Source organism: Chenopodium quinoa, unplaced genomic scaffold (genome assembly GCF_001683475.1).
Source record: "Chenopodium quinoa cultivar QQ74 unplaced genomic scaffold, ASM168347v1, whole genome shotgun sequence".
NCBI classification, from domain to species: domain Eukaryota; kingdom Viridiplantae; phylum Streptophyta; class Magnoliopsida; order Caryophyllales; family Amaranthaceae; genus Chenopodium; species Chenopodium quinoa.
In genome coordinates, this window is record NW_018744996.1 from 604,488 (window position 1) to 621,059 (window position 16,572).

The following is a 16,572-nucleotide window of genomic DNA, read 5'->3' on the forward strand; positions in this document are numbered from 1 at the left end:
GTACTATAAACATAAATATAGAAAATCCAGTAAGTTTTTCAGAAAGGCAACATATTGTCCTGAAAAGAAGAAAACCACTACGCGATAAATGTAAATGAGCACCAGTTCAAAAACCCCCTTTTGCACTAATTTTGAACCGGTGTAGATTTAAGGGATGGCAAAAAAAAAAAAAAAAAAAAAAAAAAAAAAAAAAAAAAAAAAAACAGTTCAGCACCGGTTCAAAACCGGTGCTAATTCAAACAATTCGCACCGGTTCTTGCTGTGAACCGGTGCGAATAATGACCCAAAAAAATAAAAAATAAAACTTTTGGCAACGGTTCAGTTTCAAAACCGGTGCCCTTAATGCCCCAAAAAAATAATTTTTTTTTTTGCATTTTTTTACTTAAATTGATATAGAAACACTAACATATATATAAAGTTACATATTTTCATTAAAAGAGGCTGTAATTAACCAGCACTTCAACATCTTTAGTTTTGGCTTTTTCTAATTTAAAATCAGCAAGTTGTCGCAATTCCTCATATGCAATGAACTATATGGCACCATGAGAGACCTGGTGAAGCAGTCAATGCAACAAGTAAGCATACCAGAGTTACACCCTAAACATCAAGTACAATGTTAACATCAATACTCACTTAACTAGGAAAAAGAAGTTAAAAAAAAACCCAGAAAACTAAGCCCTCGACAATTTCACCAGCACATAAACTGAATAGCACTGTGATACTAAAAATTTTAAGTTTTAGAAGCAACAAACCTGAATATTGACAAGGAAACCAGAATGACTGAATAACTTTAGTCCAACAGCTAATGTGAGCCAAGCAGAAGCTATAGATGGGCTAGTTGCGGTAGTCAGACCAATAAGAGCAATGCCAGGGCCAATAAATCCTATTGACTGCATAACAAACAATTTCAATTTAGACAGTTTTAGAGAGGCCATTTAAAATAAAATGAAAAGTATAAGATGAAGCAAACAGATAAATACATAAGAGTACTGAAACCTAACAGGTATTCAATTGACAACTAGTCGACTACAAAACAAGTATGAAATTACTTTGATAAACACGGCTATTATACAAAGTTAAAAAAAAAATGGTTTCAAAGGACTAAATCAACTAGAGAAGAAGATAATATAGGCACTCAAATCTAAATATCTGTACAACAAGAGAAAGGAAGCCTATCACACAAAATGATTGAAATGCAGATATATATCAGCACCAACCTACATGATTTTTTCTGGTCAAAGTGATACTGAAACCACGCTGGATCAATGTATCTGACCAAGCACCTCCAAAATATCCCACAAGCGCCATCATACTCCATGGAACAGCACTAAACCATGCTTCTTGTCTAAGATCGACATGATATACCTGCAACCACATTCAAATAACCATTCGAAGAAAAATCACATCACATATGTGACTTCACACACAGAAACCCAAACTTTAATACGCACACTGTTAAAATACAACGGCATCCAGGAAAGAATAACAAAGAAGCATTGCACAAGAAAAAAAAAATACTTGCCTTAGCAAGAAGAGAAAAACATAATTTTGTTGTATTAGGAAAAGCAGTCAATGACATATATAATGCCAAGATAGAGGATCAAATCAAGATCATTACCCAACTATGCATAGCATTGGCAACCATAAGTGACCAAGTAGGAAGCTTAGACAGCAGCCGCTTGAAAGGTGGGATCACTCTAGCTTTGTGTGCCTTCCCAACATTGGATGGAGCAGATTTTTGCCTCTTTGTTAGTATGTATTTTAGTTCATACACAGAGATTTGAGGCTTCTCTCTAGATTACTAGAAGTAGTAGACAGCCATACAACAACCCAGAGAAATCCAAATAATCCGAATATCACAAATGGTCCAAACACACTGGCATAAGACATTAGGATTGCAGAAAGTATTAGTCCAATAACACTACCAAGCTAAAACCCAGCCATTGCTATTCCAATAGCTTTTGCTCGTTCTGCTTTAGGAAACCATCTGAAAAGAAAAGGGTTCAAACAGAGAAGCTCATTACACAATTGCAAAACTGAGTGCACAAAACGACAAACAAGAAATATAAATCATAAAGTTAGAAGCTGGATCAAAATGACCAGTCAACATTAAATTCCCAATAATAGACATGGTGTACATACTTGGATATCATGTTGTTTATCGAAGGAAGATCTACACCTTCTGCAATGCCAAGCATAGCTCGCATGGCAAGCAGAGCCCAGAGAGACTTTTCAGCTGCCTAGGGAGTAAGAAAATTAGCAAAGGACCACAAAGCAACACCCCATCCCTATTAACCATTCAGAAATTTTAATCATAGATCAGTAAAAAGTTCACAATACAAGTCCAAGTCCATTAGTAGTAAATTGTAATTGAGTACAAAATAAAAAGGGCTTACTTTTCGGGTTTGTTCAGAATGTCGTTGAGGGTATAATCAAGAACCCGAATAAGACCCAAATACTGAATGGATCCAGAGGATACCATATCTGAAAAACTTGACTGTTGAATACCCTTTAGCTTCTGTTTTCCATCACTAGCAATAAACCTAACAATTTTTTGTAACAATACACTAAATCAATCCCTTGAAAAATTGAGCCAAATCTCAAAACTAACAATTAAGCAAACTTCAACTAAACCCTAACACCAATTTTTGAACAGATCATGACAATTAAGTCAACAACATCAAATTAAACAACTGCATTACCATGCATTTAGCAGATGGAGTATTCATTACAAAATCAAACCCTAAAAAAAAATTCCAAATTCAATTCAAGTATGCAAATTAAAAATTAAACTATTAGAATGTGTAATAACCATACCCAATAAAGCCTAAAATGAAAAATTGAACAAAAAATTGGAAATTAGCAAATAAATCTCAAAAACCCTAATTCAAACAACAGACTAAATCACACCAAAACAACAAATCAAAAGAACTTAATATAAGAGATTTAAAAACATGAACATGAAACGATTGTCGACGGCTTTCAAATCAATGACTTGAACAACAAGATCTGGAAGATCTTTAGAAGAATCAGGAGATGGGTTTGCAATAATCTTCAAAATCGCATCTGGGGTTACAGTATTCACCTCCATTTTATTGAAAAAGGGGGAAATCAAAAGAGAAATTAGGGTTTGATTGAGGAGAGAAATTAAAACCCACAATAAATTGAAGAACCCTAACAATTTACTAATTCGCATACAACAAATCATACATCAGTTAAAACTAATCAATTACCTATTGTTCGAAATAGTGGTTAGAATATCCCAAACATTTAGATTAGAGAAAGAGGTTGTGCGATTTTAGAACCGTAGGTAGCTGTTAATCGATGAAATCGCCAAACCCTAGACGATGAACAATAACAACAACATTAGTGAGGAAATCTCTTCACACTTTTGAATATCAACACAACAAATAAACGATTGATTCACAAGAATTAAAACCCCTAAAATTCATCAGAGTTGATTGAGAGATGAAGGAGAACAAGAGATGGAGGAAAGAGAAAGAAAGAAGATAGAAAGAGGAAAGAAGAGCAGGGGCGAGTTTTTTTTTTCACATTAACATTCAATTCGCACCGGTTTGAACCGGTGCGATTAACTTATTTTCGCACCTGTTTGGTTTGAACCGGTGCGAAAACTGTTTCCCTCAATCCCGTCTATTTTTTTCGCACCGGTTTTTAAAAACCGATGCGCATTTTGCGGTGCTCATTTAAGTTATTCTAGTAGCGAACATACAAGTTTTGGTCTTGTGGAGAATTAGGACGTTATGCTAATGAATGTAAGAAAGCTAATTATAAACTAATGAAGCCTTAGGTAGTTGAGATTATATTGAAATACCAGAAGTAATAATAAAGGAATAGTAGAGATAATAGAGGAAGAAAATGAAAACAATGAAGAACCTGAAGATAGTGAGTTTGAAGATGAAAGTTATGAAGAGATAAATAATATGATGGAAGGGGAAGTATTAGAAAACTCAGATGATGATGAGGATAAAAGTAAAATGACTATAGATCAACTAAAAAGAGTTGAGTATTCAATAGAAGATAAAGACCTAGATCAAATGAACAAAAAAAGTTGGAATTTTCCCCAGATTACTAAAGATAAAATATTTAAGACTTCTTTCTTTAAAACTAGAGCTAAATATGTATGTGAAGAAATGGAAGGAAGTATAGTAATCGAAGATTGTGAAAAGAAAACAGCAGAAATTAATATCATAAACTGGAAAAGCATTAAGAATCATATAGAAAGAGGAAATTATAATTATATTTGTATTGGTGCAGTGCAAGTATACATAACTCCTTTACAAGATTTTGGTAAAAATGTTAAATGTTTAAGCTTGTTTGTGATATTAGACATAAAGAGTTCTATGAGCAGATTATTAGTGGTATCACTTATAGCTTGAGTCAAGGAACTGTAAGCTATATATATGAACCTAGATATTATGTGAGCTTAGAAGATTCATATGCTTCAAGGTTTCTAGCAATCAAGTTATTAACTGATGGAGTAAACATGCATAAAGAAACTCGACCCATACAATTAAGATAGAAGGTAGTCTACAAGTTGGTTAACACTATAGATTCATCTTTCAAGAAACAAATAGTAGATGCTCAGAAATATGAGCAAGGAGGAGGCCCTAAGAAAAATTACCCCTTATATGAGTGTTGTTATGCTGCTTCTTCTTCAGTTTGCTAAGCTTATACCTGATGTGACCATCTCCTCTATGAAATGATAATGATATTGAAGATTCTGAATGATGAAAGGTACCTATCATGCTTTGTGGCTATATACCTCAGGCTTTCAAGTTTACTGGATTGTTTGTTAGATACACTTGCTCCAAATGTTTCTTTTTGTATTTTGCCTTAATTTTTTTGGTAATTTGTGTGTGTGTCAATGTGTGTATTTGTGTGCGTGTGAGAGAGAGGGAGAGAGAGAAAGAGTGTTGATGCTAGATGGATTTAGTACCTTGCTCTTATCGAATGAAGTTTGTCTATTTATTTTACAGTTAAATCTTTATGGTAACTAGTGACTTTTCCCCCTCTATTGTTTTTACAAATACTGGTCCCTTAAAAGACGTAATTTGATTATTAGTGCTTGGCCCTGCATCTAGATGGAAATTTAGTAAAACTGCAGCTATGACGCTATGTTCTGAATATAACTTTGGTTTTGGTATCCCAAAAATCTGATTAAGATACAACTCACCATTCTTGCACAGTTTACTAAATATGAGTTATCCTAAACTTGTCAACAATATTCTGCATATGGATCATATTTATCATGGATATTATATGTGAATTCACCCTCATCACTCGGCACATTCTGATAGAAAGAAGGCCCATGCTCATCAATTAGAGTGATTATATATGTATATTTATGATAAAAGTAAACTCAAGACAAATAAAAGACTGGGATGAGTATTGTACCTATGAAGTAATATTTTCTTAAGATCATACCGCACTTTCCTTTTGCATCTGTTCTGTACAAACGCTTATAATCCATCTCATTTCTTCTTTGATGAAGGTCAAGTCAGAGCAATTGTGGATGAAATCAAACAGGTCGTCACCGCTAGCTCCAGTAGAAAAAGAGAGATCAGAGAGGGCTAAAGCAGAGGACTATGATGCTGAAGAGAGTAATTTACTTAAAAAAGAAAATGAGCAGGAGGAAAAAGAGAGAGATCAGAGAGGGCCAAAGCTTAGAAGTGAGTCCCCTCGGTTGAAAACTATAATCCTTAGTGTCTTTCAATTTATAACTTGTCGTCAATATGAGTAACTTGAGTTTCTTATTTGTAAATTTTTCTTATATGTAAATAGTTTACATTGTATTATTAAGATAATTTCTATGAAAATAGTTTCTTTTGTGTACATGTTATACTATAAGCACTAATTAAGCTTTAAAAATGCAAAAAAAAAATATTATTTTTTTATATTTTATTTTGGGCCACTTATTGCTACGGTTAGACAGAACACCGTAGCATAAAATAGCAAAAGGCTACGGTATTTTTGAAAAAACCGTAGCAAAAAACTTAAAATTGCTACAGTTTTGAACCGTAGCAAATAGTTTTCCTTATTCACTACACTCACTAGTTCTACGGTTCAAAACCGTAGCAAATACCACTAAACAAACCGTAGCGAATGTCATTTTTTCTACTAGTGAAGTCTAAGCAAACAAAATTCAACCTTAATAAAGATGAAAAAACAAGGCAATGAAAGGCCAGAAAAGGAAATACTAGTTTTAATAAAGAAGCAAAATAAAAAATATGAAACTAAGAAAGCTTTAAAACAACCAACCAAACATAGTATTGATATTGGTTCATATTCTAATTTAGAGATAAATGAGGATCTAAATAATCCTATTATTGACAAAAGAAAGGTAATTGAATATAAAACCAAAACTGTGAGTGAACCAATATATGAAGATGAGGTTAATATGCAAATGGAAGCTGGTAATTAAATAACTAGTACTATCCAAATAGCATTTATAATGCAATTGATATATGCATTAAAACTATAATAAATATAAATTGTGTGCATATATTGATAGTGGTTGTTCTACATGTTTAGGAAAAAGATGATTATTTCTAGAATTCTTATGGAAAAAGGCTAAAAATCCTATGCACGTTAGAATTGCTAATAATAGTGTCATGATGCATACGGAAATAATTGAAGAATTACCAATAGAAATTGGAGGAGTTCAATGTGTTACTCCTATTTTATGGGCAACTGATCAACCTAATCATGATATGATAATAAGAAATAATTTTCAAAGATTATACTCTCCATGCACTCAAACCATTGATCAAATTATCTTTTATTATTAATGGTCATTCTGTTCCTACACAGAAAATAACAAAGGCTTATACTCATCAGACTATGGAATTTACGCGCAGCCAGCGTGGTGATAGGGTTACACCTACACAACGAGAGGTTGCACTTAGAATTTCTGAGTGTGAGTCATCATTAATAGATCTGATAAATAAGCAGAAAGAAAATTTATGTGAAAAATTATATTCAACAAATCCATTAGAACATTGGGAAAAGGATAAAGCATTTGCTAAGATAACTCTAACAAATCCGAATAAGATTATTAGAGTAAAAGGAATATATATATATATATATAAGAATTGTTGAATAAGAAATTAATTAGAAACAATAAGAGTCCTCATAATAGTCCAACATTCATGATAAGAAATCATGCAGAAGAAAAAAGAGGAAAAGTTAGGATGGTCATCAATTATAAACAGCTAAATGATAATACTGTATTTGATGGCTATTACATTCCTAATAAAACTGTGTTCTTCAATAGAATACAAGGAGCCACTTGGTTTTTTAAAATGGATTGTAAGAGCGGATATATACTGGCAAATTAAAATGGAAGATGAAAGCATTCCATTAACTGCATTTAGTGCCCCTCAAGGGCATTATGAATGGTTAGTAATGTATTTTGGATTAAAAAAGGCTCCACATATATTTCAAAGAAGAATGGATAATATTTTCAGAGAGCTTAATCATTGTTGTTTGGTTTATATAGATGATATTCTAATATTCTCAAAAGATTTAGAACAACATAAGAATGATCTTAAAGCTGTAACTCAAAAATGTGCTAAGCATGGTATAATCCTTGGAAAAGATAAATGTGTTTATGCTAAACAAGAAATTGAGTTTCTTGGATTAGAAATTAAAGCAGGACAAATAATCTTGCAAAAACATATCCTGGAAAAAATTGAAAAATTCCCAGATAAAATTGAGGATAGAAAACAACTAGAAAGATTTCTAGGATGTTTAACCTATGCTTTTGATTTCATAGAAAATCTTGCTTTGTTAAGAAAACCATTGCAACATAAACTCAGGAAAGAAATAACTTGGAATTGGAGGGAAAGTGATTCCAAAATTGTTCAAGATTTAAAAGCTATGTGTAAAAATCTGCCTGTTTTAACACTACCTACTAGTAAAGATGATTTAGTCCTTGAAATATATGCTAGTAATGAGCATTGTAGTGATGTGTTAAAAATCAAAGAAGGAGAAAGACTCTGTAGATACAGCAGTGGAAGTTTTAATAAAGCTGAGTTAAATTATCCTACAATGCAAAAGGAAATCCTTGCAGTAATTAGAGGGATCGAGAAGTTCTTAATCTTCTTAGCCCCTAAACAGTTCTTAATAAGAACAGATTGCAAAGGCATACTTGGTTTTGTTAAAAAGAATTTGTCTAATATGCAGGCGCAAGGGAGACTCCTGCGTTGGCAATTATGGCTTAACCAATTCTCTTTTATTGTTGAACATATACAGGGATCGAAGAATTCTTTGGCAGATAGCTTGACTAGAGAATAGCCAATGACGAAGAAGCACAAGACATCAGAAAAACCTCCTGCCGGCAGAGAGGAAAAACTCTTATTGAAGAAACTGATAAAGCAATGGAGCGGGTTTCACCCTCCACTTGGGCCTTGATGGAGGCCATGATTGTTTCATCAAAAAAGTGTTCTCGAGATGGTTTGATTAAAAGTTGTCATGTAGCAGTTTGAAGGTTCTTAATGTACGAAGTAATGGTCATTATCCTGCGACTCATTCTTAATATTCAGGATATAATACTAAATAAAATAAAAGATAATGATTTTAAATTATGGTACAATTTAGTTGTATCAAGATCATACAAGTTGTATGATGTTTACGATCTATGGGGAAGTAGAATAATGTTCAACACTAATTCCAGAGTGGGTACTGTGTCAATTCATCCACATACTCTAGAATGGAGGGCACCATATGTGGCGGAGCACTACAGAGCTTGGGATTATAGAATGGTTCATAGCATTGTACCATTTCCTGATAATAATACGACTTTCTTTTGGAAGCTCACATAGTTCCAGATGTATGTATTTAGAAGAATTTATGATGCAACAAGATACAAAGGAAGAGTTGAACAAGTCCAAGTGCAAAGTGCAAACATCAAAATGGTTGAAAGAAAAGTTAGCTCTCCACATTTCCTAATCATGTTTGAAGATGTTCATCGCAAGGTCAAAGATCTAATCTGTATCCAGTAGAAACGAGTAAAAGATCCTACGGAGGCAAGAGCTTATGGGATTTTCTATATTGCTCAGTATCTTAACCAATTCATCGCAATAAAGGAAGAACCACTAGTCATAATACATGTGGGGAATACTACAATAGTAGCGCCAGAATGGTTAAGAAATTACTTAGAAGAAAGAGTATTACATGATGAATCAGTGTATGATTATCTTGAACAAGTTGAAGCTGGAAAATATTTATCCTTAGAGGGAAAATAGCACTTATTGGAGATCTTTGTCACATGGGATCAATCCTATCCTGCCAAATGTGTGATGGATCTTGGTATAGAAGAAGACAACCAAATGTATGTCCATTATGAAGACAATAAGGATAGCGAGGGTAATCTACAAGATATGATGATGGACGAGATAATGGATTCTTGAGCCCACACCAGCAATTATGTATTCTACTTTCATTGTTGTAGCCACGTTTTATTTGTTTAAAGAGTCTTTAGAAAAGCAATGAACGAGATTCACCGGCTGAGTCATGGCTTGCTGTAAGCCATAGAAAGTGTCTGTAATCTGTGTAAGCCTTCCCCTATATAAAGGGCATTAGGCAAAGAAGTGAAGGCAGGGAAGAGTTAGCTAGAGAATTCCTTTGAAAGCATTAGAGAGTCCTCTAGAGAAAAATACTCACCTTAAGAGACAGATTGGTTCTCCATCTCTCTTAAAGTAGAGAAAACTCTAGTTCAGTTTATGTCTGTTTAAGCTTTCAGTCAGTGTGTTGTAATATATGAGTCTTGTAATCTTTTCAAATTAAATAAAAGTTTTTTTCAAGAAGGGAACGTTATCCCCTTGAACCTTATATATTAAATGAATTATCTTTCTGTTTAAGAAGTTCCATCATAAACACAATAAGAATTGTTTGATTAGAGATTATGGTCTAAAGTAGGAAACGAATTAGATCTGTGCTGTGCTTGATCTAAGGAAGATAGGGTTGGGGTTAGCTACCTTGGTAAAGCCGGAAGCTCAGAACACCGGAGGTTCCATTGTCGACTAAGTTCAGGTATTGGTCAAAACTCTCTAGTTAAATAATTATCATTGCGAAGCACGGTGGACTATTAAACTATTTAGTTAATTTATTTCGATACATAAGTAGTAGAGTTGTGACAACTAGTACCGATAAAAGTCATTAATTAAAAAACGAGTGAACGCTAGTTAATATTAAAAGCTAGTATTATATAAAGGGTTCGTTGGTATCAATAGAAATACCATTAGGAGTTCGTTAGTATCAAAGAAGAATACCAACTAGCTTTGCTTTGATAGCGACATTAAAAACAATACCAAACGAATACCACCAAAAGTGTCGGTTAGTAGAGTTCAAAAGGACGCAACTTAGTAGAGGTTGAGAAATCCTCGGAAAAAAAACTCTCTCCTTGGTGAGATATAGAACCACCTAGGAAGATTAGCTAATATGACAACTAAACAACTTTACATTCTTCCGGTTCCCAGAAATCTTCATTTCCTTAAAATAAGCACAAAGTTTATTTCATGCTTCAATTAATCTTCCAATCGCCACTTTCAGATCAGTTGCACAAAGAGCGTGTTTACGTATCATACAACACAACCCAATGTATGTCATGAATCTCATGATCATCTAACCTAATCAGCAACCTTGCTTGTTAGTTGTGAGGAACTTTCAGATTCTCCACTAAAATGATGAAGTTCACAATAGGATTTAGAATACACTGTTTAATATTAGCATTTCCTGACCCAATTGGTGACGCACTCGAAGTCTTGAACAAGCGTTACTAAAACTCCATTCACAGAACAGTAGATAAAATAAATACATTTATCCCAAGTCCTTCAAGTTCAAGGCACAGGGAAGGAAAGAAGTAGATTTGGATTTAGACAGGCCTGGAGGTTCTGTGCGATAAGGCACTGATCCAAAGCCATTACATTTCCATTGAAAACAAGGGGAAAATCAGTAGAACTGCAAACACCAATTTTACAAAACCTGATCTTTGTTTGACAAAAGGTGGCTAAGCTACTTCTTTCTAGATTTTTTTGACGACAATTTCTTCTCTAATTTTTTCTGTGCAGCTTCAAACTCTTCCTCTGTTGGTTCTGAAGAACTTTGTCCTCCATACCTTTCCACCATAGAGCTAAACATGGAATCAAATCGGTCCTTCCTCTCAGTTCGTCGCTGAGATATGATTGCATACAGATCAGAATCTGACTTCTTTTCTGACCTGAGGGCAGGCAAACACAAAAGAAACAGTAAGGCCATGGTTTAAAAGTATTTTGCAGCTCCAAATTAACAACATGCACTTTTTTTTTTTTTTTTTAAAAAAAAAAAAAATAAGGAAAAACAATATACACTAAATGCAATGGAAAATGGAATTACTTCTTTTTCCGCTTCAGAGGGCTTGTAGGTGGTTTTATTTCAGATACCTCCTTAGCCCATTTCTTGTACGATTTGAATTCCTTCAGCTCTCCTGCATAGCAATTTACATGCCATGATTCAGATTATAAAATTACTTTCATAATAAAAATAAAAAATAAAAAAATCCAACAAATTCTCTTTTAATAAAATAGAAATCAAAGGTCTGCGGAACAAAATTGATATATCGAGCCATCCGTATTCACCAAAATCAAATTAAAAAACTTCCCACTTATACAGTATCAATTATCTTACCTGAAGCTATAGCCTCGTCAAGAATATCCTTGAAGCGATGAGAGTCCAGCTTAGGGTCTGAGCATAGCATCGAACAAAAGAGCCTAGATTACAAGGCAATTACAATGTCAAGCTCGTGTGTCTGTGGAGGAGGAAGGCAGAAAGGGAAGGATAATACCTTTTCATATTGCCCTTGTACTTCTTGTAGAGGTCAATCAGATCGTTTTTCTCAGAATCAGATCCCCTGTAATTTGCTTCAAACTCTTCAATATCGGCCACTGTGACCTGAAAGCGCACACAACAACCTCAATTCCTTGTCTAATGAAAACTGAAATCTACAATTTTGCAATGCAGTGGCTTTTCAAGGATGTTAAATTGCACTTAAAAAATATACCTCTTTGTACATTGTTCTGAAAAAGTTCTGCAAATTCTCAGCCATATCCCCTGCAAGATCCTACCAATTATAGCGAACAAAATACACAATATCAGTCATTAATCCTCACTACCCTACAAACCTGTCACCTGTACTTATGAGTGTTGTGAGACTTATGACTTCTCACCTTGTAATCTAAAGAACATAAGAAATGAAGTTCCAGGACAAGACCAAAATGACAATTAGCCTCATAACTCAATAAACAGGCATGTTTACAAAAATGCAACAATCATTTTGTATACTCTCCAGCTAGGTGAGTTCTAACCATTACATATCATTCATTCATTTGCATGCACACAGACATATTATGGGAACAAAGTGCAAACAAAGTCACATGTTACGTATCCACCTAACATGCGAAAGCAAGTGCTTTAAAAATTTAACTCACATCATCATCAACAACTCCAGTCTGATCATAAAGAGCTCTTTTCTCCTCGTCACCAAGAATTGACATCACCTTCTGCAGCTGTTGAAACTTCTCATTTGCTTCCTTTGATAAGAGCAAGAAAGACCAACCATAAAGATTTAAGGTTTAAAAAAATAAATAAATAAAAAATTGACTCCAACAAACAAGCCTGGAAAAGGAATGAACCTTATCATCAGGGTTCTTATCAGGATGGAGTCGTAAAGCCAATTTGTGGTACGCCTTTCGAATTTCCTGTTGAGATGCAGTTCTTTCCACACCAAGAACCTACAAATTTATGATCATCCATCACAACCAACAAAAGAAAATAAGCTGAAGCAGATCAGGAATACAGCTAAGCTAACAACTGGAGACCAATTCTAATATTTCACGTGATCGCAATACGGTGTTCATATGGTAGCTTAAGCTAGAAATTATGTAGGAGCCATAGAGAAGAGTTTTGGTGTGAGGCGGTTCCTTTGGAGGCTAGCAATCATTAACGACCTTCCATCTTCTTTAAGTATATACTGTTATATATTTTTGGGGAGCCATAAAAAATTCTCGCAAAACTATGTACTTACTGATGGTTATGTGAACTAGCTTGAGCAGTCAGACCATACTGCTGACTGTTGTGACCCAGCTAAAGTAATATATTTGTATGATTAATCATCACACAATAAATGCACTTTTTATATCTAGATTGATACTATAAATTACCTAATTAGAAAATGTTGCAGGCATGATCAAGATTCAATTCTCAATTAAAAAGGTTTAGTAAATTTGAACCCCTAATCCAAAAAGTAATAATCTACACCGAATCTCTGATAGCAATTCGTGAAGCTGGTCAGGGATATAACCAACCATTAGGGCGTTCAACACCTACCATCTTTTTGGACAATCATATAAAATTCCTGCAAAAACATTCATTTGCTTAGGGGCTATTCATTTCTCAAGAATTCAATCATGGTTATATGAACTAGTTCAGACCCTACTGTTGTGAACCAAGCAACTCCACCCCGTTCCACAAAGTTCTTCCCATTTATTCATATATATTCTTATTGATTGTTGCGTTTGGCAACATATGCATTTGGTTTATCAAAGAAGAATTGTTCAGATAAATTCTATATACTCTGTATCATATTTCAATTTTAGATTGAAAAGGGTTTAGAAAAAAAAAAAAAAAAAACCTCTTATCCCAATGAATGGCAATCATCTACTCTAATACATACTGCTTATTACGGAACAGTTTATTAACAGCAAAAGCCAACAGCATCCAATCACTTATAAGTAAACAATATCACATTTTGCATAAATCACTTATAATTTTACAAAAATCCCCAAAATCCAGGTGATTATACTAAATAAACACGTCAATATAAAATAGGAATTCTGTCGTCAGCAGCAATCAAGCCCTTTAATTAGGGTTTCTAACCAAAAATTACCCTCAATCTCTCAGACAAAACAACACCATCACACAACAAATGCACGTGTTTGATCTAGTAAGGTGCTTGAAGTAAATAAAAGCATTTCATAAAAATAAACTTCCCAAAAAGGCACATATATCTAGTAAGGGGCTTGAAGTAAATAAAAGCATTTCATAAAATATACTTACCTCCGTTTTTTTTAGTTGACACGTATTGCTTTTTAGAAAGTTTATTTTTAGTTGACACATTTCCTTTTTGGGTAAATTTTATACCTTGCATTAATTAGTATACCCCACTTGTTTATCATTCTCTCTCATCTTCTTAATATATGTGCCTAAATTGAACGTGTCAACTAAATAGAAGAAGTATTAAGATTGATAGTTCTATAAATTGCCTAATCAGAAAATGTCGCATGCATGATCAAATTTCAATTCTCAATTAAAAAGTTTTAGCAAAATTGAACCCCTAATCCAAAAGTTAATAATCTACACTATATCTCTGATAGCAATTCGAAAGGCTGGTCAGGGATATAACCAACAATTAGGGCGTCCAACACCCACCATCTCCTTAGATCATCGGATGAAATTCTCACAGTAACATTCATTTGCTTAAAGGCTATTCATTCCTCAAGAATTCAAATCATGGTTCTGTGAACTAGCTCAGATCCGACTGATGTGAACCAGGTAACCAACTAAACTACCCCACCCCATCCCACAAAGTTATTCCCATTTACTAAACTTTGTAAATGTTTTTACTAGTTGTTTCGTTGCGCAGCATATTCATTTGGTTTATCCAAAAAAAATCATGTTGCGGGCATGATTATATTTCAGTTCTTAATTAAAAAGGTTTAGCAAAATTGAACCCCTAATCCAAAAAACAGTAATCAACTCGAATAGCATTTCGCCAAAACTGGTCATGGATAATACCCAACAACTGGGAAGTCCAACACTTACCATCTTCTTGGACCATCATATAAAATTATCGCAAAGACATTCACTTACTTAAATGACTCTCATTTCTCAAGAATTCGACCTTGGTTATGTGAACTAGCTCATACCATACTGCTGTGAACCAACAAAAGTACTTTGTATATAGTCTAATGGACTGTTACTAGGGATGTCAATGGGACGGGACGGAACGGGGCGGATGTTTGCCTTCCCATCCCCATCCCCATCTTGGATATCCACCCCCACCTAATCCCCACCTAAGACCCGTCTAATCCTGCCTCCCAAATACACAATTCTTCATAATTAATAAAGATTGTAAAAAGAGAAAAATTATTGTTAATATTACACATTTTTTTGTTTATAATATAAGTGTATTACAAAGTATTATATTTACTATTGTATTTTACATAATTTTTTTTATAAAATAGTATAAAAGTATATAATTTTATTTTAAAAAATATATGGACGTAGAGATGGAGCGGATACGAAGTGAGATAGGTGGGGATGGGGCAGGTACGAAGTGGGTCGGGCGGGGCGTGGCGGGTACAACCGAAAATCCACCCCCGCCCCATCACCCATGACGGGTATGGTTTTTATACACATCGCCTGCCAAACCAAGACCTATCCCCACTGGGGCGGGTCTCCTATTTGACCCGCCCCGCCCCACTGACATCCCTAACTGTTACCTTGTGCAACATATGCATTTGGTTCATCCTATAAGGTTTGTAAATCAATCAAAGTTTCGAGATTAATACCTACTTCAGTTTTAGATTGAAAAGGGTTTAGCAAAATAATATCTTTAATCCCAATAAAAAAACAATCATCTAATCAAATAAATTACTGCGAGAGTAAATGATAAAATTATAACTAAGGAAATCCCCAAATATCAGAAATAGACTTCAAAATAGGAATCGCAAATTCGTTCCTGAACAGCAACCAAACCCTAAAATAATTAAAATTAGGGCTTCCAATCAAACTTTTACCTCAAATTATTCAATCAATCAATCAGACAAAACATCATAACCAAAATATCAAAACCCTAGTAATAATAGACCAAAAATGAGGGAAAATACAGAATAATACTTACCTCGTAGAGACTCTTCTGCGAGCTATCATCGTCCATATTAGCGTGTTCTTGATGATGATCAGATTCACCTTGTTCGGCTGTAGATTCCTCAGAAACCCTAGTTTTCTTTATCTTCGCCATTTTTATGGAAGATTAATTTGTTTTTGAAAAGAGGGATAAAGAATAATCTGGAAGTGAAGAATGGAATAAATTAACAGTTTGCAGGTTGAAATTTGAAAGAAGAGTGTTACAGAGGGATTGGTAATTTATAGGGGAGTGGAATTGTTCCCGCCAATTTCCTCTTTGATGTTCCAATTTTTGGATTTTCCCGCCGAGATCGTGTGTTCAGAATTTTTGGCATAAATACAGCAAGTGCTCATTTATGGAAGGACAATTTTAATGTACTCATAATATGAGGCTTTGGTTCGGTAGGAAGACTTCTTCTTACCTAGACCTAGATTTGACAATCTTAATCCAATCCGAATGACCCAATTTGTGACCCAAGACCTGACCCAAAAAAAAATGATCTGGAAGTTACTTGATGCAACTCTTGCAACCTGTACCCGGCCCGAAAGTGGAGTTGACCTAATATTCAAAATGGCCGACCCGAAGTTGACCCAATATTTGAAATGACC

The 16,572-nt window shown here is 34.3% G+C and overlaps 1 protein-coding gene and 1 pseudogene across 1 annotated transcript; both read right to left on the reverse strand.

Moving 5' to 3' along the window:
• Positions 1–441: 441 nt before the first annotated feature.
• Positions 442–3,091, reverse strand: LOC110707147 (annotated as a pseudogene).
• Positions 3,092–10,784: 7,693 nt separating this feature from the next.
• LOC110707219 (chaperone protein dnaJ 6-like) lies at positions 10,785–16,318 on the reverse strand. Its single transcript, XM_021885225.1, has 8 exons — positions 15,959–16,318; positions 12,690–12,788; positions 12,486–12,587; positions 12,059–12,118; positions 11,843–11,949; positions 11,686–11,768; positions 11,395–11,485; positions 10,785–11,239 (listed from the first exon to the last, which is right to left on the reverse strand). Exons 1-8 carry the CDS (start codon positions 16,076–16,078, stop codon positions 11,035–11,037), a joined length of 867 nt encoding a protein of 288 aa, XP_021740917.1. The 5' UTR covers positions 16,079–16,318; the 3' UTR covers positions 10,785–11,034.
• Positions 16,319–16,572: the final 254 nt, after the last annotated feature.